At 42.6% G+C, this 24403-nt stretch overlaps 1 protein-coding gene across 1 annotated transcript in view; it reads right to left on the reverse strand.

Annotated features, from left to right (window-relative positions):
- Positions 1–5789: 5789 nt before the first annotated feature.
- Positions 5790–24403, reverse strand: part of PBX1 (PBX homeobox 1) — a 334001-nt gene continuing 315387 nt past the window's right edge. The window contains exon 9 of the mRNA XM_052636768.1: positions 5790–5911. Within this exon, the coding sequence (XP_052492728.1) occupies positions 5891–5911 (21 nt within the window). The 3' untranslated portion in view covers positions 5790–5890. The remainder of the gene's footprint in view (positions 5912–24403) is intronic.

The raw sequence follows: 24403 nt of genomic DNA on the forward strand, positions 1-24403 counted from the left end.
ATCATAGAAGAAAGCCTGCGAGTGAGCGTTTTTGTGTGTACATGTTCATATTTCCCATCAGGGAGGAGGGAAGGCAATCAGGATGCGGCCTGCTGGAGGTCCTCAAACATCAGCGTGTTATCAGATAATGTTCTGAAGGTCATCTTCAAAAACCAAAGTGCAGCTGAAGAGCAGGATGCTTTAGAAGCTCTCTCTATCAAAGGAAGATTGAACTGAACACAGCTCACAGCCTCGCCACTAACCAACCTGAAGAAGCCGCATGCAGCTCTCCAGATTCCAAAACCTGTCTCAGAGCTGCACGAGTGGCAGCCGGGAGAGCGCAGTGGTGGAGGCTTGACGCAGGGAACAGAACTGGAGAATATTTCATAGGTGCCAGCAGCTGGTTTCCCCTCTGGTCTTTGAAGGTAAAACTCGATGAACATCCAAGGAGGGCAAGAGACAGGTTTGTGGGTCAGGGTCTCTCCACTTTTATTATTCACCCAGGGGAACCAGCTTTCAAATGAAAGTCGGTGAGTTTTGTTGCCCTTTTCTGAACACCAGAGACAGTTTCTGTAAGAGCCATCACCATTAAAATGGCACTCTAAGAGGATCTGCACAGCAATGGAATTAAATATTAAAACAGATGAAGAGTTCAAATGCACAAACCATGGTCCCCGCTCCCATCTCAAGCTCCCACCTCTTTTCTCAGAAAGAACTGACTGATAAATTACTGCAGGTCTATATAGGAAATCTGCTGAAGATGCAAGAATGAAATTTGATAGGAGCTGCTCTGTGCCAGTGGGGACACCTCATACTGGAAGGAATGACAGGTCCTGTAAAAAGAGCAGGAAAAGGCCAACAGGGTGAGCATGCTGGGACAGGCAGCTCTTCAGTGAGAAGTCCTCTTTCAGAGCATGGAGAGCTCTGCCAGGACCTGCCAGGGCTGGACTGCAGCAGAAAACCCATCTCCCTGGGGTGGATGTGCCTAAAAGTGGCTTTGGGCAGGTTTGCAATAAGCGACAAAAAATGTATACTGTATCACAGATACCCCGAGCTGTGGTTGACCTGTCAGGCATTGCCTAGAGCACTGCCTCAGTCAGGGTGCTCCAGGGAAACAGAACCAAGACGCGATATACCATGTGCAGGTATGTGTGTGTATGTGTGTGTATGCACACTTACACACATATATGCATATGTATGTGTATATCGTGTTTGAGTAGGGCACGATGGCCACACTCACCTGGATGCTAAATGTATTCTTCCCTGTTCCAGCTGGTAACAGTAGTCAATTACCTCTGCTTGCTTTTCTTCCTATTTGGTCTTTAGTCACAAAGAGCCTAAAATGTCAAGACAGCAGTTGCACCTTATATAGCTCAATGGGACTCACTATCCACCTGAAGAAAGCATTCTTTTATTGGGAGTTAGGCTGTCAACCCACAGGGACTAGAGATATGGGAATGGGGTGCACAAATCCCTTAAGTCACTGGAAATGATGGAAGTAGGTTCGCTTTGAGTTCTACCCTTTGGGGTCTCAGATTCGTGCCATCCACTCCAGTATTCTTGCCCGGAGAATCCTTAGGGACAGAGGAGCCCCATGGATGCAGAATCCCCATGGACAGAGTTCATGGGGTCACAAAGAGCCAGACACGACTGAGAGACTAAGCGCAGCACAGTGCATGATAGGGGCAAAAATATCTGGAGAAGAGAAGGGCAATCCACCCTAGTACTCTTGCCTAGAGAGTCCCATGGACAGAGGAGCCCGACGGGCTACAGTCCATGGGGTCGAGAGTCAGACACGACGAAGCTACTTTCACTTTCACATATCAGGGGCGCAGCACCACAGAATGGTCATCGCTTAAAGATGTACAGTATGTTCTGCAAGATAGAGCCCTATCATTTCAAGGTAGCATCTCCAAGCTGGTGCTGTCTTGAGAGATCCATTTTATCACTCTTACACTCCCACATACTAGCAGCATCTGAATGTTACAGCATATCACAGAGAAAGTGAAACTCGTGGTCACATGTTCACTGCCATCCCTCCTTTGAAATAGAGGGTTCCTTGGTATGACGGGATATTATGGAGACACTTGCGTCAGCAGATCATACACTGTAGAAGCCCTCAAACAGTGGCACCAGTTGAGGTCCTGAAGGTAGGAAAGACAAATTAAAATGTGAAATATCTGTTGATTCTAATCAAGATAAATTATTGCCTCTTACAGAGTAGAAGGGATCCCATGATGTCAAGTTGTGGCCAAGTGGCTGCTGTGTCTTCTTGGACTGGTGCCATCTTGGCGGGGGAGGAGCTCAGTTTGGTCTACCTGGAGGATGGACACCTGGCAACTGCAAAAGCTATATTAGTCTTGGTGAGTGGGAAACATGAGCATGCTTCCTGCCACCATGAACATTCCATTACACGTCCATCGTGCTGGCACTGAGGCTACCAATGAGAAAATCAGATGGAATCATTCTACGTATTAATAGTTGCTCAGTGCCTATGCTGTGAGGGATGCTGTCTGGGGCATTAAATAAGAGATGCAAAGATATTCATCCTTTGCACTCATTCCCATAACTCCATATACCATGTGTCCTCCCCAGATCTCTTTGTCGCTGATCTTGAAATCTTCCCTCATCCAGGCTTCTGAACCAGTAGCCATAGAAAAGCAATAGTTTCAGAAGCTTGCACCTGAAATCTTCATCACAAGAGCTCTTACCCTATGGCGCAAGGAAACTTGTGAGGTTTCCATCAGCTACCAAGTATATACACTCTAATTATTTCAATGTTCAGCAACTGAGAAAATTAGCAGGTGTGAGTCCATGGACCTGGTGAGCGCACTGAGACACTTAGAACTGCTCCCCTAACAATGAACCATGGCAATTATTTGGGCCCCAGACATCCATGTCAATTTGGGACTTCTGTCAAACAGTCTTGAAAATGCCTAGATAGTCCTCTTCCCCACTATATGCTTACCTGAGTAAATGCCAGGGGTCTTTGAGGGGTGGAATGGGAAAATCATTATGCTAGACACATACTATACTTATAGGGTCTTTCTACCTGGGCACCTTCTGCCAGTGGGTTCTGGACCTGAAAACTGATTCATATCTGGAAGCTAGGTAATAGACCTTGACTTTTAATTGGTTTGACTGTCCCCAGTCTCCTGATTATGTATCCTTGGTTTCTTTGACTATAGAGTAAGCAATGCTTTTGTTGGTTGTCCATCTGTCTTGCCCCTAGAAATGCATGCTTTACTCGACATCTTCATGGCTCTCTAAGAGTCTGACAAATCTGGCTGCATTCCAAGCTCGTCAGTCTACGATAATTAAATGTAGGGTGAATGAGATATGCTTATCCAGCTTCTAGGAGATCTTTAGGCATGAGCAATTCACTATCTCCTGAGTCAGTTTATATCATCATTAGACATCCACTTTTCTGGAAATCCTTTCTTATGCACCAGAATTTCCAGCAGCAATCCCAGAATTTCTATCTAAATGGCCACTCCTTTAGGTATTTGGAAGTATCTGCTGTGCAGATCCTCTCCCTTATTTCCTTCACAATGACTAATTCCCTTTAAGTGAGTGAGTGAAGTCACTCGGTCATGTCTGACTCTGCGACCCCATGGACTACAGCCTACCAGGCTTCTTCGTCCATGGGATTCTCCAGGCAAGACTACAGGAGTGGGTTGCCCCTCGCTTCCAGGTTAATTTCAACAGAGCCAAACTTTCACATTCTTCAAGAAAATCAGAATGCTCATTTTAGGTTCCCTGGAGGAGAAACAGAACATACTTGACCCACTATGGCTTGGGAACATAATAATGACACTGCGTATTAAACAGACAACATGCATGCCGTGTCTACTATGTGCCAAGCCTGTGCAAAGCAGTTTACTCACATCATTTTCACAACAACCAGTCATTTATGCCACAAATATTTATTAAGCACCTAAATCACTCTAGAAACTGGAGATACAGCAGTAAAGAATACAAAAAACCCCTGCCCTTATAGAGCTTACATTCTAGAGGTGGGGAAACAAGCAATAAATAAGATAATTAAGTGCTGTATATAGTAAGTTAGGTCTTGAGTGCTAAGGAGTATAAGAAAATGAGGGTAGAAGACAGGAAATGCTGGATGGTTTGCAATTCAGAGAGCATGTTGAAGGAAAGTCTCACTAAAAAAGTAAGTTGAATAAAGACCTGGAGAAGGTAACAGAGTGACCTTTTATGGATAACTGGGGAAGACCATTCCAAGGAGAACGAACAATAAAGGGCAGAGACCCTGAGGTAGGTATTATCATCTCCATTTTACAGATGGTTAAATGACTTTGCTAAAGAGCCACTGCTTGAGGATGGAGCCAGAATTTAAACTCAAGGCTACTTGACATGAGGCTTGGTACATAATATAACTGTCCGGTGATGGAGTGTAAGTGAAATGCTCTACATTACAAAAGTCTACAAGAGGGAAGGAACTTGCCCAGATGAACACAGTAAGTGCCCTGCACGTGAAAGCTTTAAAGTGTGAGCTTTCAAAGTTGCAAACATGTGTTCGCATGTCCAGTCATGTAAGTTAGCTCCATTTGAGGAGGCGCTGTTAAGTTTCAGAGGTACAGGACCTGAACATAGACTGGTACATGAACGTCAGGTGTGAGTGCCGTTGCAGCTCGCCCTCCATCTCCTACTGCTGATGACCCTTCGAGCACCTCCCACGCTCTCTCCCTTTTCCAGTCAGTGACTCTTCTTCCCTGTTCACTCAATGCCAGCCCCTAAATGCCAGCTGTTGTACTCTACTGCTGTGCTACTGTTCAAGGTACCGTACTGCAAGATTTTAAATGTTTTCTTTATTTTTTGTGTTTGTTTTTCGTGTATTATTTGTGTGGAAAGTTTTATACACCTATTACAGTATAGTACTATATAGCCAACTGTATTAGTTGGGTACCTAAGCTAACTTTGTAGGGCTCAACAAACAAATTGGACTTATAAATGTGCTCTTGGAGCAGAACCCCTTATATGGAGGTGACTTGCGACACTTGTAGATGATGGCAGAGTTGAGACCGGAGGGCTGTCATTTCTGCCACACCATCCCTGCCTCCTCCAGAATCCAGACATTTATTCTCTGGCTAGAATCTTTCCCACACCGATGAACAGACTTGTAAAGCTTTAGCAACATATTTAATGAGAGAGATTTTAAAGAGTCTTGGCTTGATGACAAAAATGATGTCTCCAACTCTGACTCCTTCAGTGGCAGTGAGTAACAGAGCATAGACTATAAAGCTAGAGCTTCTAAACTTGAAAGCAGGTTCCACACTTTTCTCACTCTGCGATCTTGGGTAAGTTATTAAACACCTCTGACCTCCCAGTATCATCATCCATGGAACAGGGATAGAACTGTGTCTCAGGGATGTGGTAAGCATTAGATAAAATGTGCGGAGCGCCTTGCAGACTGACTGGGATAGAGGGGATGCTCTAATGTGTTCCTTACCTTCTCCCCTTCTTCCTTCTCCCCTACGTAATTAGTTGTATTTCTACATGCACAATTCTTGCTTTCTTAATGTGTTACAGTTTTATTGAGGGTTGAGACGTTGTCTTCTATATGAAAGTGCTCACCATATTTTGTATTATATGGCGGTACATAGTGAATGCTTGCAAGTGATGATTTGATTGCTGGGTTAGTGGGGAAGAGAAGGAAGAGTGATTATTGCTTTGGGACTGTGTTGTTGCAACAGTCATCTGGCTGCAACATGTGCCAGCCCACTGCTCACCACAGTTGTTCTGACTGATGTGACTGGCCAGGAGGTATCCTCTTACTTCTTCAAAAGTCAGTATGTGTCATTCTGGAAGATAGACCACTGTCCAGTTAGAGGAAGACATGTCTTCAGTCAAGAGAAGAGGAGTAGCTGTTATCGCCAGGTCATCCAAACCATCAGTAGGTTCTTGCAATATCCTGGTAAGAAGCAGAATTCCAGTTTAACTCACAACTTTAATACCCTCTACCCACACATCTTTCATCAGGACCTCTATCAAAGAGTCAAATTGACCGATTTCAGTTTTTATTTCTTTTGTCCACCCTCTGGCAAGAGCTCAATAAGCAGCTAACCAGCTGAAAATAGGAGAAGAAAAAGGCCTGGACCTAGATGATACAGGAAATGGCTCATCAGCCATCCAAAATTGAAGTTACTTTTTCATTCATGTAACGTGAATAAAAATTCTCTGCGATAAATATTAGGAATAGTTCAATGGAGTAACCCATCTGTACTTCCTTTCTTTTAAGAAAGAAAAAGTAAATCATTTGTGTTGCCTTTCTCCCTACATTAGCTTGCTCAGTCCTCATAAGAACCCTGTAAATTACCCTTAATTTACAGATGAAGCAACTAATCCCAATAATATTAAATGACTTGCTTAAGATAATAAATTACTAACCCAAGAATTATATGGACAGGCTTTTAACTTGATCCCAGTGGTTTTCCTTTGCACCTCATTTTTATGGCTCCATTTAAAAAAGATTGATAAAAGACAGTTTCTCCTGACCCTATTATGAAGGGTCAGTAAAGTTTGAAAGAAATCATTATAGAACTGTTTTTCCTTTTAGTGATTATACACAGAACCCGGCCTTAAGACAAACAGATTTTTTAGAGAAAAAATAAATTTTTTCAAAAGTTAATAATGACTCTTGTGACCCCATAGACTGTAGCCCACCAGGCTCCTCTGTCCATGAGATTTCCCAGGCAAGTATGCTAGAGTGGGTTGCCATTTCCTTCTCCAGGGGATCTTCCCAACCCAGGGATCAAACCCAGGTCTCCTGCATTGGCAGGCAGTTTCTTTACCACTGAGCCACCAGGGAAGCTCATAATATTAACTTGTACTTTTCTCCGGATCATTGAGAAGCATCACAGACATGATGTTTCACCCTCAATCACTACAGAATGGGGACAGGGTGTCAATGTTTCCATTTTGGGACTGTGGGCTCAAGAAGAAAAAAGGAGAAGCTACAACAAAGTTAGGGAAAGAATCATACTTCTACATACTGGCCAAGTTCAGCTGAAAAACTTTTAAACATAGATCAATCTATCGATAAATTGTCAAAACATTCATCATACACAGGAATAAATGCTAAAAGAAAATAAGGAAAATCAGTACTGTTGTGTGTTAAGGTGATAGGATTATGAAGAAATGTCTACAATTTTACATATTTTGTAATGATATTATATTATTGGTATTTTATAATATAAAAGGAAGATATAAACCAATAATTATATTCACTTCACTGGATGCTGTGAAAGTACCCATTTGCCCAGGACTAGGTTACTTCTTTCCATCAAAGTCCCATTAGTACAGTTTATTGAATTGACACTTTTGGAAGACAGACTTCTGAATTAGAAGCACTAATCTGTTCTTAGTGACATCCTGTAGGTGGAACTGGTTCTTATGGAATTAGCACTCTATACCCAAGTAGCACTGGCCTCAATTTCCACTAGTACTCCTCAAAATGAGCAGTGATGTAGAGTTTGACTTTTTGGACTAAAGTCACTTGGAATGCCTTCTATAGCAAAGCTTTTTCTTGTATTTTTATCTTAAAGGCTTGGAAGATTTTTCTTTCAATTATTTCAGGAAATTATGCCCAATTCACTAACTTTCATAATTTCTCATTTATTTCACTAGATTTTATAATTCCCCAAGTAGCTTAGAATGTTGGAGTTTAATGGAGAAAAGAGTTAAACTTTCCTGTCTGAAAATGAAGAAACTGCGGCTTAGAGAAAATACTTTCAAGTTGAAAGTAAGTACATATGGTATCACAGTGGAGCACAGCTTATTTTTTTTATCATATTTTTCCAACTATAATTACAGCCTGCCCTATGAAGTAAGTATAGTGGTTCTTCTCCTTGATATTACTGCTTTCCTCAATTATAATATTTACTAGTTGAGCAGAAAGTACTCTCTCCATTGGTACTAAGGGCTTAAGAATAAACTTGCTCAGATATGCAGATGACACCTCCCTTATGGCACAAAGTGAAGAGGAACTAAAGATCCTCTTGATGAAAGTGAAAGAGAATGAAAAAGCTGGCTTAAAACTCAACATTCAAATAATGAAGATCAAGGCATCCAATCCCATCACTTCATGGCAAATAGATGGGCAAACAATGGAAACAGTGACTTTATTTTCTTGGGCTCCAAAATCACTGCAGATGGTGCCTGCAGCCATGAAATTAAAAGATGCTTGCTCCTTGGAAGAAGTTGTGACAAACCTAGACAGTGTATTAAAAAGAAGAGACATTACTTTGTCAACAAAGGTCCGTCTAGTCAAAGCTATGGTTCTTCCAGTAGTCATGTATGGATGTGAGGGTTGGACCATAAAGATGGCTGAACACTGAAGAACTGATGCTTTCAAACTATGGTGCTGGAGATCCCTTGGACAGCAACGAGATCAAACCAGTCCATCTTAAAGGAGATCAGTCCTGAATATTCATTGGAAGGACTGATGCTAAAGCTGAAGCTCCAATCCTTTGGCCACCTGATGTGAAGAACTGACTTATCTGAAAAGACCCTGATTCTGGGAAAGATTGAAGGCAGGAGAAGGGGATGACAGAGGATGAGATGGTTGGATGGCATCACCGACTCAATGGACATGAGTTTGAGCAAGCTCCAGAAGACGGTGAAGGATACGGAAGTCTGGCGCGCTGCAGTCCATGGGGTTGCACAGAGTCAGACACAAATGAGCGACTGACAACAACAAGGAAGTTTTCATGTTTTACAGTGAGACAGACATTGCACATTTAAGAATCCGGCACATAGTCTCAAAACTAGGTTTCCATTTCACTTGTTTTCTTAAAGGAGGATATTATCTCATGACTTAAAAATCTGAAGCAAATCTATCAGATTAAAGGAAAAGGGAGTCCTCCCCACCTCTTGCCATCTAAGGGAATTCCATAGCCTGAATATGGGCATTGCCTCCCCCAGATTTCTGCTAATTCAAGGTAGGAGTAGTGAGGTCTGGCATAGAGGAGGTGAGACTTTTTGTGTCTGTGCCTTTCTACCTCTTAGGAACTCTTTGAACTTTGCTTCTGTCTTATACCATGTCATGTCCAATGTAAAATTTAAACCCTTTTCAGAATTATCAACTCACAACATTATCATGACATATATATATATGTATGTATGTATGTATGTATATAGGATATATATATCGGAGAAGGTGATGGCACCCCATTCCAGTACTCTTGCCTGGAAAATCCTATGGATGGAGGAGTCTGGTAGGTTGCAGTCCATGGGGTCGCAAAGAGTTGGACACGACTGAGTGACTTCACTTTGACTTTTCACTTTCATGCATTGGAGAAGGAAATGGCAACCCACTCCAGTGTTCTTGCCTGGAGAATCCCAGGGACGGGGGAGTCTGGTGGGCTGCTGTCTATGGGGTCTCACAGAGTTGGACACGACTGAAGAGACTTAGCAGCATATATATATATATATATATGTTTATATACATTATATAACATTATATCTATATGCATATATATATATACATAGAGAGAGAGTATTGAGAGTATGCTCAATTTTATGGAATAATTCTGGACAGCCAAGGCTGGGAGGAATCACATCACCCATCACTCAGTACTCAGATTTCTGCCACTTTTCTGGCCTCCTCTTTCCTCCTCCTCTTTCTGCCTTTCCTCCCGTTTTCCTTTCTGTTATGCTGAGCACTCCAAACTCATCTCCCTGTATGATGAAGACCATTACCACCCTTCCTCTTAGATCTTCACACCCACTCATAATGCTGACACCTCAAAATTCACACTCATTTTTTCTCCAAGAATGTCATTCTCTCTTTAGTTGTCCCTGTTACAGTTATAAATATTTCCTTCATTGTCTATGAAAGGTGCAGTCAGAAAAAAATTTCTGGGAGCAACGTGCTGTGGAAAACAATTGGGCAGTTTCTCCAAAAGTTAAATATAGAATTACAGGATGACTCAGCAATTCCATTCTCAGTATGTTTTTTAAGAGAAATAACTATACATTCCCTCAGAAACTGATTCACATGTGAATGTTCATAGTAACCAACAGGTGGAAACAACCCAAATTCTCATCAACAGATGATAGATACATAAAACATGACGTGGCCGCACAATGGAATATTATTCAGCCGTGAAAAGGAACCAAGTGCTGATAACTTGCTATGACATAGATGAACACTGAAAATATTATGCTGAGTGAAAGAAGCCAGATATAAAATCTCACCTATCATATGATTCATTTTATATGATATATAACCTAGAGGTCACCAGGCAATGAAAGTGGGAGGAATGGGAAGTAATTACTTAATGGGCATGTGTTGTTTATATAGGGTGATGAAAATGTTTTGAAACTCATGAGAGATGCTTATTGTACAACATTGTTGAATATACTAAATACCACTGCATTGTACACTTTTAAATAGTTAATTGTATGATATGCAAATTTTACTTCCATTTAAAATTTGTGCACGTGTGTGCACACAGATACACACACACACAGAGAGAAGAGGGAGTCATGAGGTGAGGGTAACACTGAAAACTTTCCAGGCCCTCCTCATAGACTCTCAGGCAGTTCTGGGGGTTGCCTCACTGTCTCAGGAGGGGCACAGCAGGCTCTGTATTCAGATGTATTCTCATGGAGTTAGAGGCCTGGATTCTAGGCCTGTTCTAATTGTCATCTATGCGATTCTGAGAAAATCACTTAATATCTCTCTTTCTTATCTCTCTCTTCCTTAAAATCACTTAAGGAAAGTTTTGGATTAAACAATCTTTAAATCATTTGGATTACATGAAATAGACTGGTTAATTTAAGCAGAAAAGGAAAGTTCTAGAAGGATATCAGTTGGCTCACAGAACTTAAGGAAGCCTGGGTAATTAGTCTTAGAAAAAGACAGAGCCAGGACCCCTCGGTGGGTGAGTTGACGAGGGTAGAAGCTGATGGTGGGGGTGGGGGTGCGATGTAGCGGGAAGTCTCATTGAAGTGCTGCTGCTAAAGGGGTAGATGCGGGGAAATAAAAACTGTAGTCTTTCAGGACCTTCCTAGCTATTTACTTCCTCCCCCTTCCTTCCTTCCTTTCTTCCTTCTTCCCTTCCTTCTTTTGTTCCTTCCCTCTTTCCCCTCTTTTCCTTTCTTTCTTTCTCTTGCAAATGTCAACTGGCTTTTAAGCTATGGCGAGATTAGATTTTAGCACACAAAAGTGAACTGGTTTCTTCCAGAAAAATTCCCATTTCTCTCCAGACTTCCAGGAGGATGAACCCATGGTAGGAAAAAAAAAAGGGCCGCCTTGGCTGAGGCTGGGTACCAGAAAGCTTGAGCGTGGCAGTGCCCGCAAGGATCAGAGCCAGAGAGGGCTGGGAGCACTGAACTCAGAGCAGATGGCTAAGAGAACAGTCCACCAAAGCCTCTAGGTACTGCTGCTAGTCAGAGGGGTTTCCTTTCAGAATGTTCCCATTAACACATTTTCTTGGCATTGGCCTTATGGCTGCTGGGATGAGTAGCCTTTTTCCTTTTCCAAACTGTCCTTATCAGTAATGCAACAATAGCTAATTTAATTAGCTGACCTGAATGGCAGCCAGTTTGAGCTAATTTGGTTTTGCTAGCTGCTCCCTGGTATGTCCAGAACTGATAAGCACACTTCCCTCCAGACAAACAGTGGGGATTTTGAGGGGGCAGTGAGAGGGAGAGTAACCCTTCCAAAGTCTGTCTTACACCTGTGGGATCTAGTACTTCAGCAAAAGCAAGTTATTCTTGAGTCAGTGTTCCCTAAGGGCCTGCCAAATTTGTAAACTGAAAGATAAAAAAGACAACCTGGAAATTGCAAAGGCAAGGTGCCCAGGATGAGAGAGCCAGGGAAAAACATTCCCCTTAGCAGGAAGAACACTTGGCCAAAAGATTTGGATCTTAGCCACTGACTGACCTTCCCCAAGTCGCTTCACCTCTGTGTCTCAGCTACTCAGGCATAATAATAATATGCAGGACATATGCGTCACATATCTCTGGAGAAGGAAATGGCAACCCACTCCAGTGTTCTTGCCTGGAAAATCCCATTGACAGAGGAGCCTGGCAGGTTACAGTCCATGGGGCCGCAGAAAAGTTGGACACGACTTAGCGACTAAACAACATACATCATATATATTAAAAGATCACATATATAATATGAATAATAATAACCATTGCTCTACTTCCTTCATAGCTATGTTGTAAAACTGCAACACTATAATGAAGATGAGATTTCTTGTCACATATAAAGAACTATGCCAATGGGAAACATTTTGGTAATTAGCACACTACCATAAGTGTAGTCTCTGCCTCCAGGGCAAGAACCAAATACAATTCCTCTCTGTGGCCCTAGCACTTGCCGACTGAATGGAAGAGAAAGAGAAGTATGAGGAGATGGGTAGGCACGGTTCACGGTATGCAGAAGTCAGCACACAACTAAATATAAAATGTAAGCTGACTTTTCAGTTTAGTATCTTTATCTCCACCCTTGACAACTCCCTCCGATCTTGACAAGAGAAAACGGGTTCAGAAAGACCACACTGTTGACGTCAGGTCTGTATTCACAGAAGAGCTATTCTATACCACCTGCACCTCTGCCCACCATCCCTCACCCCAAGGTCTTCCAGTGCAGCCTGCCTTCACTAGTAGGTGAAGGACCACACCCAAAGCAGGCTTTTGTGTTTGCTTTGGGGTCTTTTTTCCTTTGAAGTGCTGCATTTCTATGAGATACACTGAACTGAATACGTTGACTTATAATTTGCATCTATTCTCACAGAATATAAGGCATCTTGCTTGGAATGAGTGGATTTGAAAAAATTTGGAATAGGAAAGATCTATAGGATAATAATATGGAGAAGGAAATGGCAACCCACTCCAGTACTCATGCCTGAAAAATTCCATGGATGGAGAAGCCTGGTGGGCTACAGTCCATGGAGTCGCAAAGAGTCAGACACGACTGAGCGAACTGCAAAAAAAAAAAAAAAAAAAAGGATAATATTGTTCATTCCCATAATTTTTAAAAATTCATTTATTTTTAATTGGAGAATAATTGCCTTACAGTATTGTTCTGGTCTCTGCCATATATTAACATGAATCAGCCATAGGTATACCTATGTCCCCTCGTTCTTGAACTTCCCTCCAATCTCCCTCGTATCCCACCCCTTCTAGGTTGTCACAGAGCATCGGATTTGAGCTTCCTGAGTCATACAGCAAATTTCCACTGGCTATCTAGTTTTACACTGGCAATGTTATGTTTCAATGCTATTCTCTCAATTCGTCCTACCCTTTCCTTCCCCCACTGTGTCCACAAGTCTGGTATTTGGTCAAGTCTATTTTTAACCATCCCCAAAACTGTGATGACCATTTTCTCTCTCACTCCATATGCTCCCCTGGGAGATCTCATCCATTCATTTCCTCTCCCTCCATACCCTCCCCTGGGAGATCTCATCCATTCCCACAGTTCTATTGCATCCCATACGGTGAAACCTCACAAGCCATTATCTTCAGCCCTGACCTCACCCCTGAGCTTAGGATCCAGAAACACAAGTGCCTGAATCACCTATTGCACCTCATATCTAAGATTCTCAAAATTGCCCTCATCACCTAGTTTGCAAAGTCTGCTTGTCTTAATTTTATGTTTTTTCAAGTGGCTCACAGTTTCCCAACCAGAAACCCAACCTTTCCTTCATGTGGTCTTCTTGATGGAAAATGAGTTTACTGATTCTGCCTTCCAAATATGTCTCCCATTCAAGTCATTTTTGCCACTGAAACTATTTTATTTGTATTTTTCATCTTCCATCCCCTACTTCAAACAAATTTCTTAAAGGCAGAGATTCCGTGCATATCAGGCAAATAACCAATACTTGTTGATCTGAATTGAATTAAAATCTCCCTTACTCTGTTCCACCAAATTTCCAAATCTTTAGTGAAAATCAATTACTGTACTTAAGACAACTGAAGATGTAGTTGAGTTTCTCTTCTACTGCAACAGCTATTCCAATGGACTCTAAAATCACAGTCAGTCCCTAAACTTGGGGTGAGTACAGTCTTCTCAGCTGGGACCATACAACCTCATCGACAGGCCTACCTTCTGGGTTCGCTCTAAAATTTACAGCTCAGACTTAGAACACTCAGCAGTTTCTCCAGTGTTTGCAGGAAAGGCGGAATCTACTCTAGCTGCCTTCATTACTTCTTTACAGATTCATTGTCTTGAACTTACTCACAGGTAAACATAGAATCAGGTATGGAATATTCTTCATAATGTCTAAGTACAAGTATATGCCTATAATACATTGGAAGTCTTTGGAATTTCTTAATAACTGGTGTCTCAACAACATTTTTTTTCTATTTTATAGTTATTTCTCTAACTTTTACTTAGTTCCTGATGTGGATTTCATATCTATTTTTTTCCTGAAGCATGAGCCCTAATGTCAGTGGATGACATTACTGCATATGGAAAGGCAGCCCAATCAAGGAAGGGTCTTGAGCCAGACAGCCTCAGTTCACATTCTGATCCACCACCTACTGCCTGTGAGAATGACAAATGACCATATCTCTCTAGCTCACCTTCCTCATCTCTAACTGGGGGCAATAATGTCTCCACATACTTCCTAGGCTTCTTGTGAAAATTAAAAGAACTAATTCATAAGTTGCGTTTACTACTCCATTTGATACAATATAAGACAGCTATGATTATATTACTTGATAGTGAGAAAAGAAGGACATCAAAGGGGATTTTGATGAAAAAAAAAAAGGTTTGATCATTTAAAAATTTTAATTGCAAAACTAGTTGTTTACCATGGACAGATTCTGTGCTATTCAGCTTACCTATGTTATCTCACCTAACTTGTGCACTGCACATCAACTCTATAATGCAGCTTTTATTATACCTGTTTCACAGATGAGAAAATTAAGCCTTAGAGAGGTTAAGAAACTTACCACTTGACACATAGATAGGAAGCGACGGAACTAGAATATTAACTCTGGACTGAGTCCAAAGCTAAAATTAAACAAAATACATACCATTTATTCAAAGTCCTTACATCTCTGTAAGTAAAACAAAGGAAAAATACTTGGATGAATCACAAAATAACTATGCTGAGTGAAAGAAGCCAGACCAACAAAAAGTATATATTACCTGGTTCCATCTATATAAAACTCTAGAAATGCAAGCTAATTACAGAGTGGCCAAGAGCAGACCAGCGTTGCTGCTTGGGGAGGGTATTAGGTGAGGAGTGGTGGAAAGGGCGAATCAAAAAGAAAACTTTTGAGGCTGATAGGTATGTTTAAGATCTTGATTGTGGTGATGCTGATGGTGCGTATATATGTTAAAACTAACCAAATCGTGTATTTCAAATATGTTCAGTTTATTGAATGTCAATTATGCTCAAGAAAATTGTTTAAAAAACACAAGCTACTTTTGTACCCTCAAAATCATACAGTTACATGAAGAAAACCACTACACCACTGGGGTCAGGCTTTCTGCATCTCTACAGAAAATAGTCATACCTTCTGCTTTATTCCACTGCTGTTACCTTAATGTGGTGGCCTGGAGGATAAATGAAATAATAAACGCAGAGCCCTGAACACAGTGTGCGGGTCGCGCGAGGCACTCAGTTCGTTCTCTTCCCCCACCTGCCTTATAGATTAGTCCCGACTTCTCAGAAATGCAAATGCCTACGCACTCACCTCTGTAGGCTTTCAATATCCCTACACTGGAGCCTTTTTGGACCGCCTTAGAGCCGGCCAGCATCCCTTTCCTCGTCTAACTGTCCCACAGAGACAAGGGCGGGGCAAGTGCAGTGGGCACGTGGAGGCCAGAGCAGCCCAGCAGAAGAGACCGCGCTGGTGTTGAGCTCTGTGAACGAGGACCTCATTCATCTTCACGGACTTTGCTGTGCCGTCCATTTTAAATGACATGGTAGCCGACCCGTTTATCAAGATCAGCATACGACTCTATTATTATGATTATTTAGCATTTACATAACACTGGATTTGCAAGTGCTTAATAATAATTTATTTATTACTTCATCTAACTACTCACTAATGGAAAATTCAAGGGGTTGTCTGGAGTTCACTGACCTCCACTTTGGAGACACCTTAGGCCGTTTCCAACAGCATGCCCAAGTACCAGTTGTGAAATATTTTAATGAAAAACCATTTGGTATATATATATATCTATTTTTTCCTTGGCATTTATAATGTATCTACTGAGATAATACTCTTTCTTTACAATGAATAAAATAAGCATTACTATTAAAAATCCTCTGAAGATCCTCTGGAGTAGGAAATGGCAACCCACTCCAGTATTCTTGCCTGGAAAATCCCATAGACAGAAGAGCCTGCTGGGATACAGTCCATGGGGTCGGACACAAATAGTCGGACACAACTTAGTGACTAAACAACATTATAAATAAGTAACTGAAGCCGTGTCTCTCTAGAACTTGTATAGAGGCGACAAGAGTGAACCCCAGGTGTGTGCAGACATGGAGACCCACCACTACATCTTCTGTCAAGAAAGGGCTCGTCACCTGGCCGGGTGGAGTGTGCTAGCTGGCGTCTCTGGCTGCTGGGGTCTTCAATGTCCACCTCAGACAGGGACTAAGTGTGGCCGCGGTCCATGTGTCGGCCACTTCTGCCCAACACGAGGCTCATCTCAAACAGGCTTTGTTTCAGAGCTCCTCTTTTACAGGTGTACCTCACTATTTGATGGCTTCTCTACCCAGTCACGCTTCCTTCCCCTTTTCCGTCACAGATGCAACTCTCCAATAAACATTTTTCAGTCCTTGCTTTACCTCAGTGTCTGCTTCCCAGAGAACCCAGCCAGCCAGTATGAACCTAGAGTTTATACTCTGACAATAAGCATGTCATTTAGGCAAGTGTCTCTGGATTGTAAAATTTTCACCACTCTATCGGGATGATTGGCTTTGGTCCTTTCAAAGGTCTTTCCATTTATTCCATCCTTCCACCTATGAATTTGTGTGGAATGGAGTTTGATATTAATATAAATTCTGTGCCTTTAGCCTTCATTCAAGAGGTTTTGTGATGGAGAAAGATTTTAAGGAACAAACTCAAGAGTCCTCCTATTTTCCTATCTACAATAACCTATGATGATTCCAACTCTGTTAGAATGTACAATAGAAAGATGATTATGAGTGTGGATTGATGAGTGTGAAAATTACACATAAAACATGAAAAACAGAATTAAATAAATATCATAGGTGATCTAATTCTTATACATACATAAAATATTGGTCAAGACAGAAGATCTCAGAGCAGAGAGAAAACAGATAGAGAGATCTCACTGATAGATAGGGAAGACAGAACTGCATTCTTAGAAGATCTAATACCTGAGTCTGATGGTCCCTGAGAAAAAGTTTAAATGAACCACCCCAAAAGGGAACAACTCCTTGGACAGGGCATACTTCAGAATTCTGGGAGATGCAACTCTCCCTTATCAGATGCTCAGACTTTTCACCTGTGGAGGTTTGATTTTCTCTTCATGTCCCTATTTTTTTTTTTTAAACTGTTGTTCTCTAAGCCATTTTTGAAAAAAGCTTGGTCTCCACCTTTTCTCTGGATTCTTCAGTGGTCTCTGGTCAAAGGTGTCTGCCACAAAAGAAACTGTTAAGAGACTTAATTAGGGTTTTTGAAAGTAAAAGCCAACAAGAATCTATTTATGCAATGATTATCATAAAAAAGTTGTCACTGTAAGGCCTAAATGTACAGCTGTCATTGGGCACCAGCCCTGAGAATCACATGTGTAAATAGAAGTCTGTAATTTGAGAGGTCGTACTGGTTAAGACTTTAACACAGATTCAACAAAGCTTAATATAAACTCATGGAAGATTTGATCTGTAATCAATTAGGAAGGTCATGTAGGATATTTGAGAGAGATTCCCCTGAAGCTCTTAAAGGCCTGGTGAAAGAAGGTATACCCCCCAAATGCCAATGATAAAGACTCAGCAATATTCTAGACTTAGTTATTTAAACGACCATTTCAGAGCAAGTAGTAAAGGAATTTGGGACTTACGAAGTCAGCATGAAGCTACCAAAAAGAAGTCACCACACATGCATGTCATTCACTGTTTGGTAAGGGGACTCACGGGCCAGCACATGTTTCCGCATGTGCTAGAAGCAGAAGCCCTGTCCCTTCGGACAGTGTACAAAATCTTTCTTGGTATTCCTCAGGATAGAGTGGGTACTGTGGGAAGTCACACCCCAGTTCCTGGGAAGGAATAATGATTATACATGAATCAACCCTCAGCCAAAATTTGTCTCCAGTATTTTTCTACAAGGCTCTGGGCCTGTCCTGTCCTGTGCAAAATATTAATGACTTGAATGAAAGTAGCAAGGGCGGGTGGCTATGTTTCTGGCCTTTAGAGTCAGACAGAGCTGGGTTTAAATCCTGACTCTCCTACATACTGGCTGTGTATCCTTGGACAAGTTGCTTAGCCTGTCTGAGTCACAGTGTGCTTAACTATCAACTGGGGACAGGGACCTCCCTGGTGCTCCAGTGGCTAACACTGCATTCCCAGTGCAGGGGGCCTAGATTCGACCCCTGGTCAAGGAACTAGATTCCACATGCCACAACTAAAGATTCCACGTGCTGTAACCAAGACCTGGTGCAAATTAATAAATAAATATAAACAATAAAATAATAAAATAAAATGGTGACATCACATACTCAGCAGAGTTGGGGAAGGGAGAGTGAAACAGTGTGCTGTGTAAAGCATAGTGTCTGGCAGAGACAGGCTCCCAAAATGGTAACTCTGCTGCATGTCGAATACATTGTCTGAGAGTAATGAGAATATGTTGGATGACAAAATCAGGATCCAAAAAGGTCTCAGCAGGCTGGACTCAAGGACCAAATCTAATAGGATGGCATTTAACAAAGATAAATGTAAAGGTACTGCAATTAGGTCTGAACAGCAAGCTGCACACGTGCCCAGTGGGGAGATAGGGCTTATCAACAGCACACCTGGAAAAGACTTGGGGGCATTGCATGACTCTTTGCTCATTAATGGGTCAATCAGGTGAAGTGGCTGCCAAAAAGCAAAGGCAGTCTTAAGCAGTGTAAAGGCTCATTGTCTGGAACAAAGGGAGAAATAATGCCTGTCTCCATGACCACACTTGGGTACTACACTTTAATAGGGGTGGTGATAAGCTGGGCTTTTTCAAAAGACACAGAATCAGGACAGTGAGGAGACACAAACTCAGTCAAAGCAAAGAACAGCGGAGGCCAGGGAATACCAGGGAGGCTTAGGATAAGTGTTTACAAACATGAGAAAGCAGTTATGTACTTGATGATGAATTAGAGCTTGGTAATACAAATTCCTAACTCTTTGCCTGTTTAATGTTGCTCAGGGGAGAATTAGGATGAGGGTGGCATTACAGAAAGGAAGGCTGATGTGCAAAATAAAGAAAAGTGAAGTCGCTCAGTCGTGTCCGACTCTGAGACTCCATGGACTGTCACCTACCAGGCTCCTCAGGCAACAGTCCATGGAGTTTTTCAGGCAAGAGTACTGGAGTGGGTTGCCATTTCCTTCTCCAGGGGATCTTCCTGACCCAGGGATCGAACCTGGGTCTCCTGCATTGCACACAGACGCTTTACCATCAGAGCCACAGGGAAGCCCTCTAACTATCAATGCTGTCACAAACAGGGAGGGATTGAGTTCCCTATCCCTGGAAGCATTCAAGCTGAGGCTTCAGAATCACCTGCAAAGGATATTATTAAGTGATTAATATACCCCCTGGAACAGGGCTCAACTTGCAGCCCATGTGCCCCCAGAAATTGTTTGCAAAATCCTGTAAGTGTGTGCAGAAGTTCATTTTTCTCTGGGTAGAGCGTTCATGACCTCTTCAAATCTTTTGTGGAACCCAAAAAACTACCCTGAAAAGATGAAGATAAACTGAGTTGATGTACTATTGCTTTCAAATTTGGACATCCACTCTATGCTACTAGTCTTGGTACTAGAGTCACAGAGATGAGGAAGGTATTATGTCTAGCCTTGTAAAGGGAAACTTTGAGTTTGGTGTGTTCTTCTAAACAAACAAGTGTAAAAGATTCCTTATCTGTGCTGTGATAGAGAATGATGTACAGAAGAGCAACAGGAAAGAGAGTGGTCCTTTCTTCCTGGAAGGAGGTGCCCTCTGACTCTGTGATTTGGGGACTCCATCAGCCTCCTTCACCACTCTTTGGGTAAACGCTGTGCTCACAGACTTACCAAGGATTCCAGGGGATGGAAATTTAGCAAAACAGCAGACATCTTGAGAGTCCCAGAAGATTCTGAAAATGGCTTATGTCTAGATCGTACCTTCCCCCAAGATCCATCCTATGTAACTATGATGGGGCAGGCTTACTAGAATGTCCAAAAAGAGATGTCATGAAATCTGTAGGAATATGTTTTTGATCAGTTCATGAAAACCCAAATCACCCACTGCCTGGGCCTGTGAGCACAATATTAAGCTGCCAACCTGCTTTACATTTATTTACCCACCATGTAATGCCTGCTTTATTGAGCCAATAAATTAGAGGTAGTAATATTCACCCATCAAAATCTACCTGGCTTCCAAGACCTGGCTCTCACTGGACACCCTTCAGAGGTGCCCTCAGGCCCTCTGCCTGCCAAGAGCACCTGCTCTCTAAACCTCTGCAGCACCCACTATGTATATTGTCATTAGGCACCTGCTGTTTACCATTTTGCATTGTCACTTAGCTGGATCCTATGAGCACATTCTGTCTAGTTTTAGACGAGACAACTCTTGCCTGACATGATCATCACTTCTCCAGGGATGGAGAAACTGTTTTAAATCCTTCTCTTCTATCTTCCATTAAGCTTTTCCTGGGGCAGCTTACGTTGTAGGGGCTCAGTTAAATAGAAGGGAACAATCATTATAAAACCGAAGTGTTTCAGATAATCAGCTTGATCTGGTTGTCAAGCATATGTGAAAAGGGAGTGGATATGGGATTTAAGACCCCCATAGAGAGGTAAATGAGTTTTCTATACCTCTGATTGGTCGCTACATTAAATTGGATAGGAAGTGGGGAGTAAAGCCCTCCTAGTCTCTCATAGTGATATGTCCAGAGGAACTATGGACAAGCAAGGAGTTGAAACGTGCTCTTCCAATGCTAATAGTTCCATTGATTTAGTTTTAAACTTGTTTGGCTAGAATCGCAGAGTGTCAGAGCGAAAAAGATGCTAGATTCAGAAATACAAACTCCTCCTTTTATAGGTGATGAAACTAAAGTCACTAGAAGCAAAGTAATTTTAGGTCAAGGATAACTAAAATGACTTGGTTATAGAACTGCTTAGTAGCAAATTTGAGACTAGGACCTAGATTGCCTGAGTTCCAAGTAAGAGCTTCTCTGCTTAAATCCTCTAGGTTCACGTCTGGCCAAGTAGAGGGTATAGTCCTGACAATGGGCTACAGGGTCCCTTAGTTACTGCACCTATTTCTGTCCCTTTCGCTCTCTCTGCTACAGGCAGGCTGGCCTGGGCATTGTTCCATGAAATATCAAGCAAGCTCCTCCCTCAGGACCTTTGAAAATGCTGTATCTGCTTGGATTGTTTTTGACCCAGATATCCACGTGGCTTGCTGCCTCATCTCCTTCAGGTCTTGTTCAAATGTCACCTTTTCAGTGAGGCCTCCCCAGCCATCCCAGTTAAACTTACCTGCTCCTGCTGCCTGCCCCAGCCAAACACTCATTCTCTCCTTCCTCTGCTAACTTTTCTCTTTCGCGCTTATTACTAACATTCACTAAATAGTTTACTTATTTATTTTTGTTTATGTATCTCTCCTCTATTATACCTCGAACTCTCAGAGAGAAAGTGTTTGTTTTTTTTTTAAATGCTTCATTTGATTATCTATTCCTGATACTTAGCACATATATACGCAGTACATTATGGGAAATGCCAGGATGCATGACTCACAAGCTGGAATCGAGATTACTGGGAGAAATACCAACAACCTCAGATATGCAGATGATAACACTCTAATGGCAGAAAGTGAAGAGGAACTAAAGGGCCTCTTGATGAGGGTGAAAGAGGAGAGTGAAAAAGCTGGCTTAAAACTTAACATTCATAAAACTAAGATCATGACATTAGGTCCCATCACTTCATGGCAGACAGATGGGGAAAAGTGGAAACAGTGACAGATTTCATTTTCTTGGGGCTCCAAAAATCAATGTGCTATCAAATTGTGGTGCTGGAGAAGACTCTTGAGAGTCCCTTGGATAGCACGGAGATCAAAGAAGTCAATCCTAAAGAAAATCAACCTTGAATATTCATTGGAAGGACACGCTGAAGCGGCAACTCCAATACTTTGGCCACCTGAAGCAAAGAGCAAACTTATTGGAAAAGACCCCGATGTTGGGAAAGACTGAGAGCAAGAGGAGAAGAGGGAGGCAGAATTTGAGATACTTGGATAGCATCACTGACTCAATTAACATGAGTTTGAGCAAACTCAGGGAGATAGTGAGGGAGGGGGAAGCCTGGCGTGTTGAATAGTTCGTGGGGTCACAGAGAGTCAGACATGACTGAGCAACTGAACAACAATAACAAACGGCACGTAGAAAGTGCTTAGTAGATGCTTGTTAAATGAGTGAGAGGGCTGACTGGGACAGAAACCAAAGCCCAGGAGAGTCACTGCAAGATTCAAGGACATGTGAGCCAATGGCCAGAGAGGTAGCCATATTCTGGTCCTCACGTCTTTCCTAGAAACCTGCCAGAGATACCTGGAGCCAAATCTTAGAAGTCACCCCCCCTCCTCCTGGCCTGCTGCCAGGGCCCCTAACAAGCACAGCAGAAGGAGGCAGATGGATCTCATGGGGTTTTAACCATGGATTTAAAATTGTAAACTTCAGATTTTTCAGTAAAGTCAAGGCCCCATGGACCACCTCATCAACTGTCACATAGCATCTAAATAAACCTTGGCAGATGAATCAAATGTCTGGGGCTGACTGGGGCAGGGCATCCCTGAGATAATACTTAGGTTCTGTTAAAGTGTAAACTCACTGTTAATCCGTGTCAGAGGCAAGAACCAACATTCAAACTGTCAGAGGCCTATTTGCCGACGGCCGGGAGAACCCTTGTCATCGGCCAGCGAGTGTCCCCAGACACTTAGAGAGCCACTGACATGGATGAGCAACGTACAGTGTTCGGACGATGGTGAAATGTTTCACCACCCTGGAGCCGATCTGTATCCTGCTCCATACCCGGCTCCCAACTGAGCATCACCTGAGGGAGGGGGGTGCCGGCCCAACGACCATCAGGGGCCTCCGTTTGTGAGCCCAGACCTTCTGTACGAGCCTCTCATCAACTCCCATCCACTGAGAATCCTTCAAGGGCCAAAGGAACACAAGACAGAGAATTTCTTCACGCCCAGTGACACAGATCCAGGCGTCCCCAGGCATTTTCCGATCCAAAGTGCCGTGTGGCCCTCCCTCTGGCCCCTCCCATCCCGTGGACTATCACTTACATGGCCACAGTGATCACAGGAGGTCTTGCTGTCTCCACCCTTCTTACACTCCATGTAGGGGTTACTGTGGGTGGGGCAACCCTGTAAACCCAGGTCCAAACATCAATTCAGAATAAGATTTTCCAGTAAAGGCTTGAACCCTTAACCATGGAACATGTTACAGTTTAACAGTCCCTCCCAGCCCCCCAGCTGTCAGGATGAAAGGAGAATGATCTCACTTGGTCCTGGGACTCTGAAAGACCTTTCTGCCCTGAAGAGCTGCTCTGAAACCTGGCTCCTTCAAGGGAAGTAAGGACAACTTCATGGGGACACTAGTTATGAGAGTGGCCTCCCTCAGAAGTCACCTCTGACTCTGGCCAAGCAGGAAAGCATCAGCCAGTTTCTTAAGCTGCCGTCGTACACAGGCAAAAATCTGCAGCTGACTCTGAGACCCTCTCTTCTTTGTCTCTCTCCATATTCTCTTCTTTCTCTAGCACAGAATGCTTGGGGCCCACCTGAGACCTAACATTTGTCTATTTTGAGAATAGATGAGTATTTATTAGAATTAAACAGCTGGGAGCCCTGTGATATTTAGACGGGTATTAGGAGGAGTGTATAAGAAGAAGATAATGCTGGGTCTTTTTTTCTGTAAACCAGTCTGGGCTTAGTTACTGAGGGGATTTCTTGGGTCTCCTGTGAGAGCCAGATACAGTTAATTTCCTGCGAAAGCTGCGGGCTGGGCCACGCTGATATTGCAGTGTTATTTAGAATAGAAAGGTCAGGCCTGAGATTGAATAATCATTGACAAGAAATCCATGGGGGATAGGAAGCAGTTGGTGATCAGTGACTGAAGCCTGGCCTGACTCCACCCCTCCTTCTCTTCCTTCTCAGGATCTGGCTGATCCGGGGCTTTGTTTAGCATTCTTCTCTGGAAAATGTTTCTTGAACTCTCAGAGCTAATGGGCATGGTGTG

Source organism: Budorcas taxicolor, chromosome 3, assembly GCF_023091745.1.
Source record: "Budorcas taxicolor isolate Tak-1 chromosome 3, Takin1.1, whole genome shotgun sequence".
NCBI lineage: Eukaryota > Metazoa > Chordata > Mammalia > Artiodactyla > Bovidae > Budorcas > Budorcas taxicolor.